Source organism: Dysidea avara, chromosome 3 (assembly GCF_963678975.1).
Source record: "Dysidea avara chromosome 3, odDysAvar1.4, whole genome shotgun sequence".
NCBI lineage: Eukaryota > Metazoa > Porifera > Demospongiae > Dictyoceratida > Dysideidae > Dysidea > Dysidea avara.
In genome coordinates, this window is record NC_089274.1 from 25,609,462 (window position 1) to 25,631,496 (window position 22,035).

A 22,035-nucleotide genomic window follows, 5' to 3' on the forward strand; every position below is an offset into this window, starting at 1 on the left:
TAGTAAACTGTAGCTAATGGACTTTTGCTCCCCAAACTTGTATACTAAAATTGTGGACCTTTTTGGTAAAATTGTGCCGGATCTTTTGCTAACTGAAAATTGTGGGCCTTTTACTGAAATTGTGGACCTTTTTTCCAAGAGGGTAGTTCTTCAGAACCCCCTGGCTATGGAACTGATATATGGCAGTTACAGTCTGAAAGTGTGTGACAGGCCTATGGAAGACTGTAGATGGTCTTTCATCAACCAAAGGGCTCACTCCGATTATCTGAAGTATCGTGATCAGTTTTGATTCTCAAATGGGTGTGATTTCTCCGCACTGAGGGTTTCAACCACATATGATCTAGAGGTGCTAGCTGAATCTAGGACTGTCCCTGGACTGCACTGTCCTCTTGTCCCAACTACATAGTGACCGGTTATCAGGCAGAGTTGGTAATGTTCTTGTTCTGTGATGTTTGTCATGCAGGTCCTTTTGGGATTCTTGTACAGTTCATTTAGAATTCTGAAGTACCATCTAGGGAAAATTTTCTGTGTCAACTGTGGAACTTCCGTCTTTATCCTCCTCCCCATCACAGTTCAGCTGGGCTAAGTAAACACCAGGGCATTAGGGTTGCTCTATAGTTAAGGAGAGCTTTGTATTAGTCTGTGGAATGTTGTAGTAACCCCTTTACAGTTCTTACTGTCTTTTTAGCCCACCCGTTTGCTTGGGGGTATAGGGACTTGTTGTGATATGTCTGAAGCCATAAGTATGTGAGAATTTAAGGACCTCCTCAGAAGCAAATTATGGTCCATTATCTGATATCACTTCAGCTGGGATACCAAATCTTGCAACGGTAGCCTTGAGGTGGGTGATTACACTATCAACGCAATGAAGTTCAGCATCTGTATACTATAAATTGAGAATAATAGTCCACTACTAATAGGTAAGTAGAACCATTTAGTTCAAATAAATTGGCTGCTATACGGATGAGGGCAAAGGTGCAGTGAGGAGTGGCTCCTTAGCATAAATCGTAGTTTTCTGACATACAGAACATGATTGTACAAACTTTTTGGACACACCAGCTACCAGACTGAGTATGAAGCTTACATTCGACAATGTTGAATTCCCTGGTTCCTATCATGGATCTTCATTTGTCTCATTGCTGTTGGCACTACAATTCTAGACTGAAATAACAACAGGTTACCACTCAACGTCAGCTCTCCTCCAAACCTCCAGCGTTGAAATCGGGTCGGGTCACATTTTCTCCGGGTCATCCGGTCTGACCCGGTTTACAAATTATCCGGGTCTGACCTGGATTGGATCACGTGAGACACGAAATTGTTCGTTTGACGTGGAAACTTATAAACGCTATCGCGTACCTCTTTCGTGAGCCACGCCCACTTATCGCGCTACCGACATACGCTCAGCCTGAGGGGGGCAGCTATTTTTTTTAGGTGATGACCGTTCCTTTTGGTCTTTAACCTACAGCTAGGCTGAAGTAGCAATATTTATATTTACTCGACACGAATAGAACGCTCAAAACGTAGTCTCGCTCGCTCGCGACAGCCGAAACATAGCTCTTATCGCACGCCTCGGCTTTAATTAATCCGGGTCAGCAGTAGTGACCCGGTTTCAACGCTGACTCTATTTTTCTAGGTAGTTAATTTTGTGCTGGTCATCCTGACTTGCAGTACTGAATTAGCTTCGAGCAAATGCTGTCTTCTGCCTGGGAATTACAATAGCTGTTCAAACACCAGCTCTGAGCCTGCTGGCAATGTAGCTGTGACTTTTTGTCTATTTCTTCTGGTGAGTAGGAAACAGTGCAGACTTTCCAACCTTGGAAAAGTTTTGTGCGGGTGAATCAACCCTCAGCTACCTGTAACTAGCCAAGTGTATGCAGAGCCCACATTCATGAGGGCTGAAAACAAGTATTCATACACAAATTGGTTGTCAAAGTGCATTGCCCCTAGCTAAACCTATACGCTGCTGTTATCTGCAGCTTATTTACTACTGCATGACTGAGCTATAATCATTTTACCCATCTGCTATCCTCGGCGACGGTCCCGTTCCATATCACGTGGTGCAAAAGTCCGAATCGTCTTTTAACTCAACAGGTAGCAATCATTTTATGCTTTACACAATGAATCGGCTTTTAACTCCTCAACAGGTAGTAATCCTTTTATGCAATGCACTCTGGAGACTCTGTTAAGACTCACAACTGTACTTTCTCAATCAATGCCTCCCAAATTTAGTGCTCATACGTTACAATATCATTATATCAACTCAGAATAATCATCTGTGAACTAACGTTGATCCAATGAAATGGTTGAATATCATCGCCAATAAACTCCCGCCATCAGCATACTATTTAAAATCCTCTCACGTGATTTAATTTAAACCCACAATCATATTATTTGTGTCTCACGTGATGCCAATTCAGATCAGCATTAGCGATTTCTGGCTGGAAATTATTTTTATGCGGGTGATGAATACATTTATGCGGGTGAGCGGGTGAAAAGCCTTAAATGCGGGTGAGTTGGAAGGTCTGACAGTGTCACCAGATAATTCATCAATATAGGGGCTCTAGATAGTGTATCTGCTGTATTGAGAGTTTTCCCTGTTACATGATGGATTTTATAGTGAAACTTCATTAATTTGAGTCTGAATCTGAAAACACGAGGGGGCAGTGTGTCTTCCTAAAATTGGTACCATGGGTTTGTGGTCAGTTTCCAGTATAATGCATTTCCCCAGAATGTATTCTGAAAATTTCTCCACAGCCCATGTCAATGCCAAGGCTTCCTTCTCTATCTGTGCATAGTGTCTCTGTTTCTGACAGAGCCTGTGAGGCAAATGCAACTGGCCACCAGGAATTTTGTTGCTGCAGTAAGACAGCTTTTAGTCCATGGGATGAAGCATCTGCACATACTTTTGTTTTGCCTCTGTGTCGTACAAAGTCAGCATATGTGGTGAGAACTGAGGAGATTGTCTCCTTCAGTTTGTGGAAAGAATTATCCTGAACAGGTGTCCATGTTCATGTCACTTTGAAACTCAAAAGCTCTCTTAATGGTTTCAAGTTCTATGCGATGTTTGGGGAAAATTTGTTCGTCTGGTTCACCATCCCCATGAACCATCTAATTTCAGTGACAAACGTGGGAGCAGCCATCTTTTGTGTGGCACTAATGGCAGTTGTCTTCTATGGATCAGGTGAGATCAGTAACATGACCTAATAACCGTTAGACATGACTGGTTGAAGTGACACTTATTTTTGTTCAGTGTGATTCCAGCTGTCTTGAGAGTAGCATGTAGTCTGGCATTGTGCTCTGCTGTGTCCTTGCCATAAACAAGTACATCATCAACTTGACAGAGTACCCCTGGAATGCCTGAAAGAACTTCATTCATTCTACATTGAAATATTTCCGGTGCACTAGAAATTCCAAATGGGAGTTTGTTAAAGGAAAATCTCCCAAACAAGGTAATGAAAGTAGTCAACAGTCTTAATTCAGCTGCTAGTGGATCTGCCAAAATCTGTTGTTGGCATCAAGTTTACTGAAAACTGTAGCCCCAGAAAGCTGTACTAATGTTGTGTCTACTTTTGGCATAGGATGCACTTCCCTTAATACACCTTCATTAAGTGGTTTAAGATCAACACATATGTGCACAGCTCTCCCTTCTTTGGGAACAACTACCAATGCTGCACACCAAGGGGTTGGTTCTTCCACTGATGATATAACTCCCAGGGTCTGCATGCATTGTAACTCTGCTTGTACCTTTGCTCTCAATGCTAGCAGAATGTTTGTTCGAAACTAATTCAGTACTGCAAGTCAGGATGGCCAGCACACAATCAACTACCTAGAGAGATGGAGGTTTTGAGGAGAGCTGACTATGAGTGGTAACCTGTGGTTATTTCAGTCCAGAATTGTGGTGCCAACAGCAATGAGACAAATGACATTAGAGAAGATCCATAATGGGCATGATCCAGCCCATACAAATAAATGTCTGGTTTCCTCAGTGTTGTGCCAAGGTTTAGAGATTTCCAGGTTGAAGCTGATAATGCTGTAACCTCTGTCCCTGTGTCTACTTTGAAGGTGATTGGCTTGCCCTGAATCTCAATTGCAATTTCCCATGTGCTGTTCTCTGTAGTAGGGTTGGAACAAATGTACAAATACATCCTCCGAAGCTTCTTTTGAAAATATTACCGAAGCTTCGAAGAATGTCATGTCAACAAGTAATGAACACAATTGATGGTCATTAGAGTGTACAGCGTAGTACAAATTCCTACACTTTGTTATAGATCCAGTACAACCATTAATTGTTTAAATTATAACTACACCAAAAAATACATAAATGGCAGATTCCACTAGGAGTGACAATGTTTGTGCGACTGGTTCAACTTGTTAGTATCCATGGTAATGAAGTTTTGGTGTAGTAAAGCAGCATCCGAATATTATGAAACCGAACGAAGCTTCGAACTATTTGTCTCAACCCTACTCTGTAGCATTAACAGTATCAAGGTATCGGTCATGTGTGGGGTTTAAAGGTTCCTCTGTTGTAAATTCATTCAAGACTTGTGGGCATTCAGTGGTTGTGGTTGACAGGCACTGGGCACTGAAGTGGCCTCTTCGGTTGCAGCAGAAACAAGTGGCATCTCTTGCTGGATACACCATCTACAGACTTGGGAAGTTGAAGGGGGTAGTGTATGGTGTGCTGAAAATGCTATTTTCAAGGAGTTTTATTCATTTCCAGTGCACATTTCTGTGGTACCATGTCATAGTACATGGTGTGTTGTAGGAAACAGTTATTGATGGCACATCATCAGTGTTTTTTCTCTACCACCCTGTGTTTCCATCATGTAGTGGGATATATACTTACTAATGTACTAGCTGCCATTAATACACACCTACCATAGTATGCACCACTGTAGGAGCATATAAGAACTGTTAAACCATAATACTTTTAAAAATAAAATTGACACGTTAATACCTACCAGTATATGCTAAAGTTCAAACCTAAACCTAAACATCCATCTTGTTTGTAGCAGTTTGGTATCACATGCAGAAGTTATGAGGCTGCCACAACTGCAATCCATATTATCCAGATAACGATCCAAAAAACGATAGCAGCAATGTTGAGGTAGAGAGCTATCTTTGCATGCTTAACAGCTATTTCCTGTTCACCACGTGCTCCTTCCTCCTTAGCCTGTAGAGAAATAACAAAATAAATAAAAATAATCCACACTAAGTAAACACTATGCATATTCACACTACACACATGTACACATGGTATTATTAATATACATGTTACTGAAGCCATTCTCATGGTCATGACCTTTGATTCTAATGTTACATCATTATCTATAATTAGTTCTTTTTCTACTCCAATACTGGTTATAACTTCTCAACAATTATCATCATCATAATCATACACAAGTGCTATGCTAACAAAAGTTGGGCAAATCAATTTTCTATTTTAGCACTAACTGAAAGTTCTAACTGTAAGTTTGGCTTTTAAGTAGTACAAAATTCTTTTCCATTCTTCTGCCCTAAAGTATTCCTAATATTTTTATGTTTCACATTTTATCCACATATTTAAAAAATTATCCTACTACACTGGTACTTGATAATCCAAATCAAATGTAAAAAAGACTGTTAAAGATAGCCTGCATGCATTCTGCAATGTACGTTCTGTTGGAGTAATTGAACAAGCTCAAGACTGAATTTGTAATCAGCTGTGTAGAAAATTGATATCCCAGTTAACCTCACATCATTGTGATACCAGCAAAATACCAGAATTTCCTACATACTTGTATGAGTACTCACACAGAAAAGTTTATATATAAACAAATACCCTAACGTACCTGAACAGCAAGGAAAATGGCAGGAATGGTGCATACGAGGGCAAAACAGTTGAAGAAAATGCACAGTATGGTCATCACAATTGATAGGATAGTGTAGTCAGGAACACTGGATGAGACATGGACAACTGTCGAGGTCACCTGAGGCTGACCAGTCACCACAACAACATTGCTCTAATGAGAAGATGAGACAATACAATGACAAGATATCACACAGATACAATGAAGTCCCATGCACAAGGAATAAAATAGTTTCAGTTCCATATCTTACTACTTGTCGATCACATGTGCATAAGTGTGTGCATAGAGTGTGCATGCACCAAGGCACAATGTGGATGTGCAGGCTAAGTCTATTATGAGTTCCATAATGTGAATTAGCAGCACACTATATGTATGTATGTGTGTAGTGTGCAAACAGTTTATATATTATATACAGTAATTGCACACAACATGATTGAGTGGCTAACCACTTATCTTTTGTTTTATGTACGTCACTAACTCACAGTAGTTTGTTGCTGTGGCTGTGGAGGTTGTGGGGAATATCCTGGGGGTGGTGGTGGCTGATTCCCAGGGAGATATCCCTGCGGAGGAGCAGGAGAATACCCTTCTTTTGGAGGATATCCTGTTGCATCTGGTGGAGGGTATCCAGCCTGAGGTGGGGGATATACCCCAGTTGGTGGAGGATATCCTCCTTGAGCTGGAGGATATGCAGTACCTTGAGGGGGATACCCTGGTCCTGGTGGTGGATATTGCTGGTCTGGATAATGAACATAATAAATACATAACTTTGTCAAATACATGCGAAATAAACAGCACTTATAAATACCACTGCTGACAAAAAAGTGACTTAGCAATTACCTTAGCTTATTCCTATAGCTCTACATGGAAGATGTATTGCTACACTGGAAGGAAATGGAAGAAAGGGGACAGACCATCTTAATATTTCTATCACAAAAAATTAAGTTCAACTAAGGATCATAGGAATAAAAAGTTATGAAACAAGACTACCTATACCTGCAGACAGGGGCGGATCCAGAGGGGGGTCTTTGGGGTCTCAAGACCCCCCTTCAGGTTGAACCTCAAACAGGAAATCTAAGTCAGAAAGTGCACGGAGGAAAGCAACAGATCGTGAAAGATCGATATACTCTAATAGAGCAGTCCCGAACTATTATGATTAACTATGATATAGCATCATGTGATGATAGCTCACGTGATATGGATTGTTTAAAGTTCAGCAAATGGCAGAAGACACACGCTTATTGTGCGTAGAAGAGCCGGCAGCTGCAAGGGAGCAATGGCATTTGTAATCACTGATATTGTTGTAAAGGTACATCTGATTTGTAAATAAGGAGTATTTTACTGCCGGTACTTTTCTTTTGTGGTAATACACCTGACTCCGCCTTTGGTCAATCTGGGCACATAATATTACTTGGCTGTTCTTGAGACCTCACCCATGCAGAAGACACAGAATGCTGGTCCCCGCACTCGACAGTATGAATTACAAAGTGATACAGGAGTTAGCTACTTCATAGTTCTTCAACTTGGTCAGGAAGATCAACTTCACTCGCACTTGCACAAGGTTCACTTTTGGTGCCACTTCTGCGATGGTGATGGCAAGCAAGAAATGTGATCGAAAATCTATGGTGTGATAAACAAGTGCTCCATCATTCGTCATGACTACTGTGTGCCAGGAAGTTGGATATGTAGTAAGCTATAAGTCTACAATAGCATAGTATATAGCAATAAGCTGCACAAACAGCAGTGTAGGTTTCCAGCTAGTTATAGATAGATAGATACACACATCGTGCTTGTTAAAGTTTGCCTAAGGGCACGTTTTATGTATGAATGCTACATACAGCCGTAGGCTGAGTTGAATGATTATGTGAACTTTAGGGGGTAATCCTCCACCCAGCTCGGAGACCCCCCTCTTAAAAAATCCTGGATCCACCCCAGCCTGCAGATACACTAGTGGACATTAAATCTACGGACTGAAGTAAGGATTAAAGGGAATACCATAAAACACAAAATTTAGGTGGGAAATTTTGTTAACAAATTTGGCAAATTGACTGCTTCAATTTGCCAAAACTTTCTTGTCCAATTCTGCAATCCTCAGAGTCAGCTAAGTAGAGAGTATGCAGTATATAACTATATTGACATGAAGTGACAGGTGATAGCATGAAGTGAGGCATATAAGATTTTATCCACTGAAGAGCCGTAAACAGCCACCTCCTGACTGAAGAGCTGAAGACAGCCGCCTCCTTACCCCAATAGAAATTTATCTCAAATTATTCCTTCTTCAGGAATAACTTACAGATGCATTTGTAAGTCAGCTGCTTGATAATGCAGATGGCAATAACAGTAAGGGCCCTCACAACATATTTACTCCATCCAGAAGTAAGAAATCAGAAAACAACTGCAGAAACAGTGATGATGTTTTTCAAGAACTAGTTTTGAAAAAAGAGAAAAGGAAGAATTGGACGCAAGTTACAAAAGTTTCAAACAGTGATAAATGCTCACGCGAGATAGTGATTGAAATGAGGCTTGCGACAAACGATTTGAATTTGTTGGTGGAAAATGGCAGCCACATTAGTCTCAAAAGCATTGGGCAAGATACGTATCTCCTTGCAAAAATGAATTTTGTTAAAAGAAGAACAAACACAAAGTAAAAGTTTTGGTAGAATAGTTTGATGGATTGAAGGAGTTTTATCTACTTGAATTTATGAATGCTGTTGAAATGGATGAAGTTCCTGAGCAATTAGTGATCAGCTGGGACCTGAACCTGGAATATGGAGCAAGAAAGGACAAAGAGTCTGGAATTACAAGATGATAAATGACAACTGACTGTTTTGCTTGCTTGTTCAATGCCTGAAAACGTTTTTCCAATACAATTGGTATATCAGGGTAAAACCACCATGTGTTTGCAGAAGTTTAATTTTGCAGTAGATTGGGACGTTACTTACACCAGCAATCACTAGTGCAATGAAGCTACAATGCATCAGTACATCAGCAAGATCATATTACCATAGATTAGTAGTAAGCGTAAAGAGCTCAAGTTTGCTGTTAACCAGCTGCAGTGGCTATTTTCAGCAATTTCATGGGACAGTGTGCATCACAGCTCTTGACATTGCTTGACACAAACAATATGGTTATACAAATCTAAGCCCAATTAGCAGAAGAAATTGAGCCTTTAAAAGGTTCTGGGCGTTATTTATATATGCAGATCTGATAATTGGTTAATTTTTTCCCCTTCAAATTCTTTGTTGCTATGTTTCCATTTCTTAGCTGGGTTTTCATCACTTTCGATTCTGATAGCCCATCTGATAGGTACACCACTAGCAGCAGAAGCTACTTCAGATCCACTTGCTGTTGGTCACAATTTGCGCCAACAGAAACATGTACAGTGTCACTGATGCTCTTGGTCATAGAATTTCAGATCAATTTCTCTGCACTCTTTGTTTGAAATTTTAACCTACAAAGTACCTCTAGCTCTACTTGAGGTAAATCTGATAAATAATGCCGTCCACCAGACACCAGACGCATGATTCTGATGCAACACCTGAAAGATGCACATCTGTTCAGAGGAATTTTTGTTATGGCACTTATCAATTGGAGAAGGTCAAGTCATTGTTCTATCCAATGTTGAGGTGATGAATCTCTGATAAGCACCACACAATATCTTGGTAGTTTGGTGGCACCCAACCTTTCACATAAAGTAAATCCATGCTAAGGGTCTGGCACTGTCAGCAATACTACCAGAATAGTGTCTTGATTCAGGCTATGTGGGATTAACTGTATATCTCACTGTATGTAGTGGTATTAGACATTATAAAGAAATATACTCACAACTACTCCTACAATGAACAAGCAGCTTTGTTGTTCTAGTGGATTCTTATTAAGCATCATAGGGCTCCCATTGTCATGACCTTTCGCAAATTATTTCTATAGCACACATTTTTCAGCCAATGTAGATCAATGCAGTTTACTTTAGAAAACAGAATTAGTCAGGGTTTTACTTAACGGGGTCACATAACAGTTTCTCTTAGAAGAGGTGATGATAGGTAATCATCCCCTGGAGTTCTAATGAGAACAACCCAAAAGGGTAATTGGAAACAGTGGAAACTGAAAATTTGAAAGTGAAACTATAGAAAACCAAAACTGAAGGGTTGAAGATCAAACCTTCACACAATAATTATGCTACTAGTGGTCACTTGACTTTTTACAATGACCACCCCTTTAATAAGATTATCGCCAACATAGTGACCATATATTGTCCACATAGCTATAAGCTATACTTTAAAACTACCGTATCGTAGTGACCATTGTGGTCGTAGAAAAGTTGTAGTTTACTTTACCACTTGATTAAGAAGGTCATCTATTAAAGATATTTTTCCCATTTACTCAAAAGTGATGTGGTATGGTGTAACCTCATTAATCAGGCATGCGTGAGTATGGTCACAATTTATGAGATCATAAATACACCTGATGATCCAGCACAGACTATTTATTAAGGGTACAGGATACTGCAAACCCACATGTACACTATAAATCATTTTGCATGATTTAGGGTTTTGATATTACTTGATCCATTATTATATATTTATGCATTCTTGACTTCTCATTAATTGACATGGAATTCAAATGTTGTCATGGAAACACGATTGCCCCAATGCCAATTAGTAAAAACCATGAACCAAAAAATAAAATAGCTAAAATCAGACCAATAAAGAACCATGAAAACTTACTAACAATTCTAAGGTGTGAAGAACATCGCTTGTGAGAAACTGACAAGAGGATTTGTGAATTATGTGTCTAGTTGCTGAAATGTGGTTACAATATGGCCTAAAACATGATGTTGCATTCACAACATTAATTTTTAAATTCATATCACAAGCACTAGAAACATTATTTCTTTCAAATGGTTCCATCAGGACCTAGACAAGAAGCCTAACTAGTAGTCTGTTTATACAAAATGTTAACAACTTGTTTGACAGTCCTGATTGTTGGTTCAGGAAATTATCACCATTAGTGAGTGGGCAAAACCTAAACCACACATGTGATTACAGGTGCACCAGTTGCTAAGTGTGTTATTTCTATGTTACCGTAGATATACAGACTAGCACCCGAGATTGGAATCATCTCATGTGAGCCAATAAAAATGCAGTCACTGGATCATTATTACCACCTTCAAAAAAGGTGGGATAGTGAAATACGCCATTCACAATACGTTTCCGTAAAATGTCAATATGTGAGAGTGTTTGTTTAGTTGTCAGTAAAACTTCCTTGCAAAATGGGGTCGTTAATTAGCGGTAGGACTTGGTTTGAAGGTGTGTCTCTCAATGCGGCTGGCCAATACATGGCCACCATTATCAAAGGAACCAGAGTTATAGCACACAGCAACTAATTTTAATGTTTTAGGAGAGTAGAACTAGTCTTTTGTGTGAAATTCGAAGATATTACTACTTCCGGTAACAATGATCCAGCACGAAAAACCAGATATTCCAATCCCAAGTACTTGTCTGTATATCTATGACGCAACCTTGAACAAACACAAAACTCCATAGACTACAGTGAAGCATCTCAGTGGACTAGCAGAACAAGCTATCCTAGCTACTGTTGTTGATACAACTAATATTATTCATGCTTTTAAAAGCATAAGCTTGTCACAACTCTGGTTGTCACAACTCTGGTTAATTCACAAGCAACAGCACAAGCTGGAATCTCATGATTACTGTTATATGGAGCGTGCTACTAATAACCTCAAAATTAACATCCTACGTCAGCCAGCCTGCATGCACTACCGCACTCTATGGCATACATTAGAGCTATGCATAGTTTGGGAAAAACAGGGCAGCCCAGGACATTGCTAGATGCTAGGTGCTAAATACACCTGCATTTGCCCTAGTGAGGAATTTAGCTGCTGGATTTCTATTGCTATAGCCAGTACTTAGTTATATCAAGCAGTCTGACTGCGCCATTCCCTGGGTGCCCAAAATGTGAAATAATGTATTTATACAAATGTGCTAGCATGCATGATTGCATTGAGGTGGATGCCAGTGATTATTCAAGGACAGGTGGGTGGGTGACTGTTCTCGGCATGTTTACTTCAGCTTCAATCTTTATTCAGTATGAGCAATTCAAAATAGCACCCTTTCTACCATGAGTAAAGATTGCATGATTGCCGTTTGTACATCCAATGGCATTGAGTATTAACACCAGTTCTATTTACTGGGATTCACTACCAACTATACCCAAAGATTCCTTGTCTGTTAACCTTATTTACAGAGGTAAATTGTGTTTATGACCGTCAAAATTTGGTACAGGAATTGGGTAAGCTTTATTCTATAATAGTGGCTTTGAATTTTTGCAATTCAGGATGTTGGCCAATGTTTTATTCTATAGGTGTGCATTTTCACTACTGTCAAAGCCAAGTTGTTTTTTTTTTAAATCATTAGAGTTATATTCCCGTAAAATGAAGGTATGATATTTCATGAAACTTTGTATGCTAAATAAAGTATCACAGACTATCACAACAAGTTTGTGAGCATAGATTAAGTTGTAGCAAAGTATTAGGCCACCCTAAAATAACTCATTAAGTGCATGGGTTGAAACAAACTGTTTTGTGTGGCTAGTGGCATAGACATGATCAAGGTTCTGCCATAATGCGCTGCTTTTTGGGTGTACATTATACAAGTAGTATGCAGTCTTATTGAGGGGAGACACCCAAACAAATTTGTCATGCCAAAGTACATATTAGTTACTGGTATGTACCTACCTGCATAATATATGTATCATATACAGTATGATAGAACTGTATAGTAGGGACCACAAAGGAGTAGGCGTGGCCCATGAAATAACATCACCCAAAAACCAGCCTCAATTTTCCCTGACAACAATGAGGCAGTATTGGTTAGGTAAAACTAAGTCCAAGCAAGTTTTCAGATTGAACTGAAACACTTTCAACAAGTTACTACGAAAAAATTTTTTTTAATTATTTAACGAAATTTTCTACTGACTGACTGACTGCCTGACTGACTGATGCCTTCAGACAAGCATAACTCAATAACAGCAAAGGCTACGGGCTTGATTTTTTTACTGTTTCGACGTCGTTTCAGCCCAAGAGGTGCCTTTTGGCATACTGCAGTACATACAATGCATTCTTCTTAGACTTACCAGTGTACTCCTTTGCGTCCTATTCATCTTTGCTGACAGTGAAAAGTGTCGATTTGGCGGTAGCACATGATGGCTTCCTTTCGTAACAGAAATCGTCTGTATTTTTCATAGTGGCTACTTTGATTGCAAAGGTGCTTTTCGAATAGTTGTTGATTCGTACTGCTGTGTAACGTGTTGAACATAGCCGACAACAAAGCATAATGGATACTTCACTTTTCAGACGATAATTGATATAACTGGGGCGCATGGTACCATTTCTTTTTTTCAGTATGCATGGATCACAGAGGTGCTTTTTGAACAGTTCTCAATTCGAAATGCTGTGTAAGGGTTGCAACGAAGCATAATGGATACTTCACTTTTCAGACGATATAGCTGGGGCATGCAGCGCCATTTCAGATACGATATGCGTGGGTTCACCAGCCATAATAATTATTTACAAAAAAGTTAACAAACAAGTACACAAAAAATTGAAATTTTCAACTAGAGTAAGGACCATAGCACATCGATAAAAAGTACTGAAACAAGCTGGAGTAGTGCACAATATTAAATCACAGTAAACAAAAAGAAGTGTTATATCCTTACTGTACATTTCCGTTATGGTATCTAGGGATATAACACTTCTTCTTTTTTACTGTGATTTAATATCGTACACTACTCCAGCTTGTTTCAGTACTTTTTATCGATGTGCTATGGTCCCTACTCCAGCTGAAAATTCTAAATTATTTTGTGTACTTGTACTGTATAATACCCATGTGTCACAACCCACACTTTCACCTTGTTAAGCTAGTGAAAACTACAATGCTTTTTGTGTTTTAGATAACAATGTCATTGACACTACAATTATCCCCTTATTGTACATCGCTTTCAATTGTGCAGACAAGACTATACATTGCATATCAGTACAACTAGTTATTTACATAGATTTGCTTTGCTACACCAACAGTTTGTAATACAACTGAAGAGAGTGTCCTACTCTTATATACATAGAAGGGTATATCATGAAGTTTTGATGTGACAACAAAGCGTTAGGTTTGTGGCTTGCAAGTAGCCATAAAAGTGCAATACTCACAGAGCTCAAGATAGCCATATTCATGAATGGCCAACTAAGAAATGCCAGCCTAGTTATATTGTCTAAACCCATGAACGCTTACTTGTAGTTCAGTGAGAAATACTGAGAGAGCTCAAATAGTTTGATCACTAGCAACTTACGTAGCTATATGCATGCGTTCAATCAATCTTAATGAAATCATTAATCATACAAAGAGAAACAAGACAAACATGGATGGACTGGGCTCACAAACTGGACATGCCGCTTTAAGCCTATTAGTAATCAAATGCTGGAGACACCATTATATAACTGCTAGTACTATACTCTTCCTACATCACAAAAGTTGTGTGTGTATAATATCACATAGACACTAAAATATTTTAATAGCTAATTGTCAGGTGCTGTAAAAATAAAGGTTGTGGTTTATACAGGTCATGTTATTGAAAATAACATTTTATGATCCATGGTAATGATGTAACTTATCAAAGGAAGTTCTTGCTGTTTCAGTAGCTAATTGTAAGGTGCTGTAGAAATACAGGTTGCATGTGGTTTATACAGGTCATGTTATTGAAAATAACATTTTATGATCCATGGTAATGATGTAACTTATCAAAGGAAGTTCTTGCTGTTTCAGTAATACCCTAAACAAGTCAGCCACCCACGAGAGAAAGTGCAGTATACTGCCTGTTGTAAACATGTTGCTTTGTTTTTAATAAGGGAAGACTGCTCAGTATAAAAATACTGCTATTTAGCAGTGCCCTAACAAACATACAGCTATTCAGTATATACACATAATTACATACATAAATTTGACTTATGTAGCTATAGCCGCCATTAGTTGCCATACATACATACATACATACATACGTTTTTTTTTGTTTGTTTTTATACATACGTAGCTATCAGTGCGGGCGTCTGTAATGCATGGGATCATTCTTGTAAAGCCTCAAAAATCATCTGTTCTTGCCCGTATCAAAGCGCTTTTTTGATAAACAGTTCAGGCTTCACCGCACGCTATTAGCTAAATGTTCCTTGGATATAGTTAGCTATACAGATTATAGCTAGCGGTATGGGAGGATTCCCGTGTAACTATACACAGTAAAAACAAACTAGTGAACGTCACTACTAAATGTAGTGAACTTCGTCACTACTAATGCACTTGTCAATTTCATGCCCCACCCCCCACACCCCAAGTGAGGATTTGACATTGCTTCTTGTCCCCACCCCTGGGGCAATTGACAGTTCTCCAATTCACTGACTGGTTTTTCGGTAGTTGCATTTCTAAACAATTAAATCGTACTCACTATAATTTTACTAGCTACAGGTGTATACCAGGTTAATTATTAGTTGCATGCATGAAATATGCACTTATCCTTGAGGTGTTGTCAAATCCCCTATTAGGGGGTGGGGACATAGTGGGGATTTGACAGCCGATTTTGCCCCAGTAGTGGGGAATTTGACACCACGATTTGTCAAATCCCCTGTATTCCCCCACCACCCCCGGGGGTGGGGGGGGTGGGGCATGAAATTGACAAGTGCATAATGTCTGCCACAATACTCACTATTTTTGTGTAGTGACGTTCACTACTAATTTTGTAGTGAACGTCACTAGCTACATTGACCACCAAGTAATGACGTTCACTGCAAAAAGTAGTGACGTTCACTACAAAAGTAGTGAGTATTGTGGCAGAGCAATTCACTACTAGCTAATTCAGTTTTTACAGTGTAGACTTAATAACAAAAAAACGAGGCCGGCTCAGGCGAACAGACTATAGGCAACAAATAGTTAACCCCAGCACCGTAGCTAGCCATATATCAAGTATAATGTCGTGCAGTCAGGCCGTCAGTTCACTGGCTTCCGTTTCGGGAAGCGCTGAAAAAGGGTCTGGTCGCTTCACCGTGCGTGCATGCATGAGACTCGGAACTGAGTATATAGATGGCCGGCTAGAACAACATGCCATATTTTGCTGACCTGTCATCTTTGGTCGCAGAATCACGCGGGTTATTCTCGGATCAGTTTCGCTCCTGGGCGTTGGCGCTATAAGCTCACGTGATTTTGTATTTGTTTTCAACGCTTCATGCCTGCGGGCGCGCCCTTGCTCATTTACAAGTTTTACACAAATTAGTGCTACACACCCTGATTTAATTTAATTTAATAATTGCTTTACAGAATTGGAATTACATACAGTAGAGGCTATAGTGATTACAGAGACATAAAATTCTGAAGGACTACCAGTGTCCTGCACTGGTAGCCTAGAGCACTAATTACTTAACTACAAAAACTATACATGCATACATATATAATTACAAATAATTATAATTGGTTGGTGCAGGAGTCTTGGAGCAGCGGGTACAAGGACACAGGTAATGAAAAGTACAGGGGGTATTATCAAAGTTAGCTAAAAAATGATTCCATAAAAATGCTTTCAACTTTGGTTTGATTACATCTAGTGATTGAGATAGGTCAATTATTGGTAAAGAGTTCCATAATCTTGGTAAACGATAAAAATATGAGTTCATGATAGGGTTGATATGAGCTGTCTTGGGGTATAACTTTGTGCCAGCAGATCTTGTTGAACCTGTAGTAAAGTTGGTATAGTTCAAGATGTCAAATTTGTCTGATGGATTTTTGATGGATTTGATGAAGAATAATATGTCGGCAATTTCGTAAATGTACATTAGTGGCAACATACCAGTTTGTATTAGCCTTGTTTTATAGTCTGATTGATAGTTTGATAATATGAATTTAGTGGCTCTTCGTTGGACTTTCTCAAGTGATTCAATGTCTTTTAACAGGTATGGCCTCCACAGTGGGGAACAATACAGTAGTTTTGATCTAACTAGAGTGATATACAAAGATTTTCTGGCCTGGGGACAATTGGAGTCCTTGAAGACCCTACGCAATAAGCCAAGAGATTTATAGGCATTAGAAGAAATCATTTCATAGTGTGCTTGCCATGTTAGCGAATTAGTAAAAATAATCCCAAGGTCTTTGCAGCTGGAGGATTCATCAATTGAATGACCGTTGACATGATATGTGACCAGATTTGCAAAAAGGTACCTTTTTCACACACAAAATTTGACCCATTTTTTAACTTTAAGGCTTCATGACTTTTTGATCATGGTATATAATTGCTTGAAATTTTCAATGAATGTAGCTACAGTATCTGGCTACATTTTGATACTAAGAGCAAGTTAATCAGTAAAAGGAGTCAAGTGTTACATAATTTTGTTTGCTGATATGTCAAATGTGTGGAAAAGGTACCTTTTCACAAATCCGGTCACATATGTAGAGTTGAATTTGTGATGGCAGCTCATAAACACAAACTTTGAAAGATTAAATAAGAGAAAGTTGTTGATGGACCAGTTGAATAATGAATTGATGTCTTCTTGGAGATGCTCAATGTCTAATGTTGATGTACTATTTGTCTGAATAATTTTGTATCGTCAGCAAACTCAAATAGATCTGATGTGACAATTGATGGGAGGTCATTGATAAATATTAAAAAGAGCAAAGAACCCAGAATACTCCCCTGTGGCACGCCGGAGATAACAAGTAAAGTGCCGGATAGGTGGTTGCCCACAGAAACACACTGGGTTCTGTTGTGTAGATAGAAACTAAACCAATTCCATAGGGTGCCAGTGATTCCCATGTTCCAAAGTTTAACTAGGAGTTCATTATGCGGCACACTATCGAAAGCTTTTCGAAAATCAATGTATATAGTATCTATTTCATCTTTTGATGTTATTAGCTGGTTAAAATAGATAAGTAGTTGGTGCAAGGTTGAAGAATTCTTTTGGAACCCAAATTGATATTGTGTGATACAATTAGAAACTGAGTTAATTATCTTATCATAAATTAGTCTTTCTAAAACTTTGGATGTAATGCAAAGAAGTGAAATGGGATGATAGTTTTTAACTGAGGTTTTGTCACCAGACTTTGGTACAGCTGTAATTTTGTGCAACTTCCATTCAGATGGTATGGTTCCACTGGTAATGCTAGCCATGAAAAGGTGGTGAATAGGTATGGCAAGAGCAAATGCACAATGTTTTAAAACAGTTGGAGGAATGTTGTCTATACCACTGGCCTTGTTGGGATCCAGGTTATTTAAGGCCTCTAGGACTTCTTGTACTGTGAAGTGGATCGAGTCCAAGCATTTACCAGGGACTGGTAGATTCGAAGAGTCGGGTAGATTAAAGTTACTCTGAGAGAATATTGAATGGAAGTACTGGTTGAATAACTCAGCCTTACCGAGGTCTGTGTTCGCTGTGATGGAGTCATTGTGTAGCTCAGGCAGTAGGTTGTGAGATTTCGAGAACTCTTTAATGTATCGGAATATTTTTGTGTCCTTATTTGTAGTGAAGTTATATATTAAGGTCTGCTCAAATGCAGACTTTGCTGCAATACTAGAAGCTTGAAAAGAGACTTGAGCTTTGGTTAGTCGTTGGAAATTGTTTGGTGTAGGATTCCTGTTGTATTTATGCTGAAGTGTACGAAGACACTTGTGGGAATGACATAGTTGGGGAGTGAACCAGTTAGGGAATTGTCTACAGTGCAGTTTGACCTTTGGGATAAACAGTTCAATGCCAGCCAGTATGTTACTTCTTAAAATGTACCAAATTTCTTCAACATCAGAAGAATTGTAGATTATAGAGAGGTCGCAGTTCGATAGGTACTCTGTTAATCCATTGTAGTCACCTCTAGAAAAATTGAAGAACTCCTTAGTAGATGTAGAATGTGTTGAGAACTTAAAATTAATTGAAAATGTGATTAAATAATGGTCAGATGTAATACATTGGTATTCTGGAGAATGAACAGATAAATGTAAAACGTGTTCAGGACTATTTGTTAACACAAGGTCTAGTATGTTACCACATGTATGGGTTGGGGATTCCACAAGTTGCGTGAAGTTAGATTCAAATATACTATCACAGAAGTTGTTGGAGATCGGTGTTCTGCCAGTAGATCGGTGTTCTGCCAGTGAAAGTTGCCCAGTTTATGTCTGGTAGATTGAAATCGCCAAGAATAAATACAGGGTTGGACAGGGTGGTAGTGGTGGCTAGGTAGTCGGATAGGTCCTTGTGATAATCAGCAGTGGCATTTGGAGGTGCATATACCATGCAAAAAATGACATCAGAATCATTAAAAGAGACAGAAACGTTTACCACTTCAAGGTTTCTGGGACTTGGGATTTGTTTACTAGGTAGATTGTCACTGATTGCCATCATAATGCCCCCACCACGTGAGCCTCTGTCCTTTCTAAACATTGTGTAACCCTGGGGTAAGATTTCAAGATCTGCAATGGCTTCGTGCAACCAAGTTTCAGACAGGCCAATAATTTGAAAATCAGATGCATATACAAAACTCTGGAAAAGGGGTAAGTTTTTTGCCAAGCTCCTGCAATTTTGGATGCAGACTTTGGGCCCAGTAGGGCCGAGTCATGCTGAAGAGGTGGAGGCAGCAGTTGAAGTCTCCATGTTGTTGTGGGGTGGTGAAGTGCTATCTGTATTTGATGGCTCATTAGGTCTGAATCCTGCGCTGTCTGCTTGGCCATGTAATTTACCTTTGACATAAATTTTATTGCCTCGAATTTTTATATCAGACTTTGGGGTATTGTCTTGTATTAATGACCAACGAACTTTTAACAAATGAGACTCCGTGACCCTTGCATCACGTGAGAGGTCAGGTTTGATGACAAAAGGTGACTTTAACTGAGATCGCTTGGATAAGATGGAATTGACATCAGATGACCTGTTCAGAGTCACCAGTAGGGGTCTAGGACGCCCTAAGGAGGGATTGTATTTTCCAAGCCTTATAGTATCTCTGATTGAGTGAGGCTGAACAGTGTTGTCAAGGTCTGTAAGAACTTCAGTAGCATGGTTTAACTTTTCTCTCTCCATCTTTTTGGTACCTTTGGAACACTTATCGACACCAAACAGAACAACATTGAATTTCCTAGCTGATTGCACTAGTCCGAGGTGAGCTCAATTAATTAATGCACTCTTTGTTGTTATTTTGATGTTGAAAAACATTTTAGAGCAGGGGCTAAAAAGGGGGCTATAGTTGTGGCCAAAATACTAGTTGTAGCTAAATCACTTTTGGTTATAGCAATATAGTTGTAAATAGTGATTGGGCTAGTTGTAAATTTTAGACAAAACAACCAGCTTCACCACAGAAAAGTATAGACTCAAAGTTATATATTTATGTGCTGTATAGGCTGCATCTTATAACTAACTCTTTTTTACTTCAGGAATTTGACTAAAAGTATACCTCAAGATCCAATCTTGTCAGAGATAGCCATTTTCAAAAAAAAATGCTATTCCATGGTCTACTCTTTGGCCTTTATAATCCAGCTAGTTTTAATTTCTTACATGTAGCTAGTCCACTATAAAATAAAATTGCCTTAAACTCCAATAAACAAGGCTTGCGTGTACATAATTATATTATGCATGTAGTGCTTATTTTTAAAATTTGCAAGTCTGCTAATTATTTCCAAATCTCAATCATTTCTCTAAAATTGCTTCCAGATTCAATCTTGGCACACTTACATTTCAAAATTTTCCATGGGGTAGTATGCCTCAGACCTCAGCAGTTATATAGCCAGAAATCCCCTATATAATCCACTGGCACTTTGTCACTTTCACTATTTTTGTAGTGACCTTCACTACAAAATTAGTAGTGAACATCACTACACAAAAATAGTGAGTATTGTGGCAGACATTGGTAGTGATGTTCACTACATTTAGTAGAGACCTTCACTAGTTTGTTTTTACTGTGTATATGTACCTCCCCGATCTCAGGTTAGGGCTAGTTGTAAATTATAGCCTTTTATCCACTGCTTTAGAGTTGGTACCAGGGACGGATCTAGGATTCTTTGAAAGGGGGGCTATACACAGTAAAAACAAACTAGTGAAGGTCACTACTAAATGTAGTGAAGGTCACACTACTAATGTCTGCTACAATACTCACTATTTTTGTGTAGTGACGTTCACTACTAATTTTATAGTAACCATCACTACCATGTAGTGACGTTCACTACTATGTAGTGAGGGTCACTACAAAAGAGTAGTGAAGGTCACTACAAAAGAGTAGTGAAGGTCACTACACAAAAGTAGTGAGTATCATGGTAGAAATTGGTAGTGACCTTCGCTAGTTTTTTGTTGTTGTTTTTACTGTGTAAGCTGGACAGGAACATAGGAGACATTAGAAGATACCAAGCCTTCTCACAAGGCCCTGGTGGTAAGATTCATGTAGTATCCAAGGTAAAATTAGCTATTTCAGGGAATATTGACTAGATTAGGCACTAGCATGCATGCGAAGCATGCCAACCTGGGGGGGTCTGGGGACAAGCCCCCCCCCCCCCCCCCAGGAAATTTTTGAACATTAGGCCCACCAAAGGTAAACTTGAGAGTGTTTTTAGCAGTTTTTCAGTGGAAAATAATGGTTTTTATATCATTAAAAGTAATTTTACTTTTCCATTAAACCAAGACTGATTGCAATATGATAGCTATCATGCATACATGATAACCTCTTGTTATTGTTATTGTTATTAGCACTTTACAGTGACCAGCACTGAAGGTCTGAAAGTAACATGTGCTGCAGCCTTAGGATTACCTAACCTAATTGCAAGGACTTAGACTTAGTGACTTATAGCTGAAAAGGTGTAACAGAAAAGGGGCCAAAGTAAGTCCTCCAACCCCAGGATTCAAACTGCAGGTCACCCAATGTCTAGTCAGGGCCACACTCAGTCTCCTCCAGGAGAGATGGATTTTCTCTAAAGTATATTTACATTTGTAGCTACCAAGCTTTTAGATATAGCTATATAGCCATATACCATAATGCATCAGTTCCTCCTAGCTATGCTACAATCAGCTAAATCTGTGAGGCAGAAGCATGTATAGCTAAACAGTACACATTAAAAACTAACTAGTGAAGGTCACTACTAATGTCTGCCACAATACTCACTATTTTTGTGTAGTGGCGTTCAC

The 22,035-nt window shown here is 39.1% G+C and overlaps 1 protein-coding gene across 1 annotated transcript; it reads right to left on the reverse strand.

Annotated features, from left to right (window-relative positions):
- Positions 1 to 4,905: 4,905 nt before the first annotated feature.
- Positions 4,906 to 16,162, reverse strand: LOC136250467 (cell death-inducing p53-target protein 1 homolog). The gene is made up of 4 exons (XM_066042674.1): positions 16,019 to 16,162; positions 6,332 to 6,585; positions 5,832 to 6,002; positions 4,906 to 5,173 (listed from the first exon to the last, which is right to left on the reverse strand). The coding sequence occupies exons 1-4, from the start codon at positions 16,023 to 16,025 to the stop codon at positions 5,036 to 5,038; spliced, it is 570 nt and encodes a 189-aa protein (XP_065898746.1). The 5' UTR covers positions 16,026 to 16,162; the 3' UTR covers positions 4,906 to 5,035.
- Between the last annotated feature and the right edge of the window lie 5,873 nt (positions 16,163 to 22,035).

Bases quoted from the DNA above. Each gene is read 5' to 3' on its own strand.
- LOC136250467 (XM_066042674.1), bottom strand. The intron at 6,003-6,331 runs GTGAGTTAGTGA...TCTTCTCATTAG, and splicing joins AGCCACAGCAACAAACTACT to AGCAATGTTGTTGTGGTGAC. The intron at 5,174-5,831 runs GTACGTTAGGGT...ATTTCTCTACAG, and splicing joins CCATTTTCCTTGCTGTTCAG to GCTAAGGAGGAAGGAGCACG.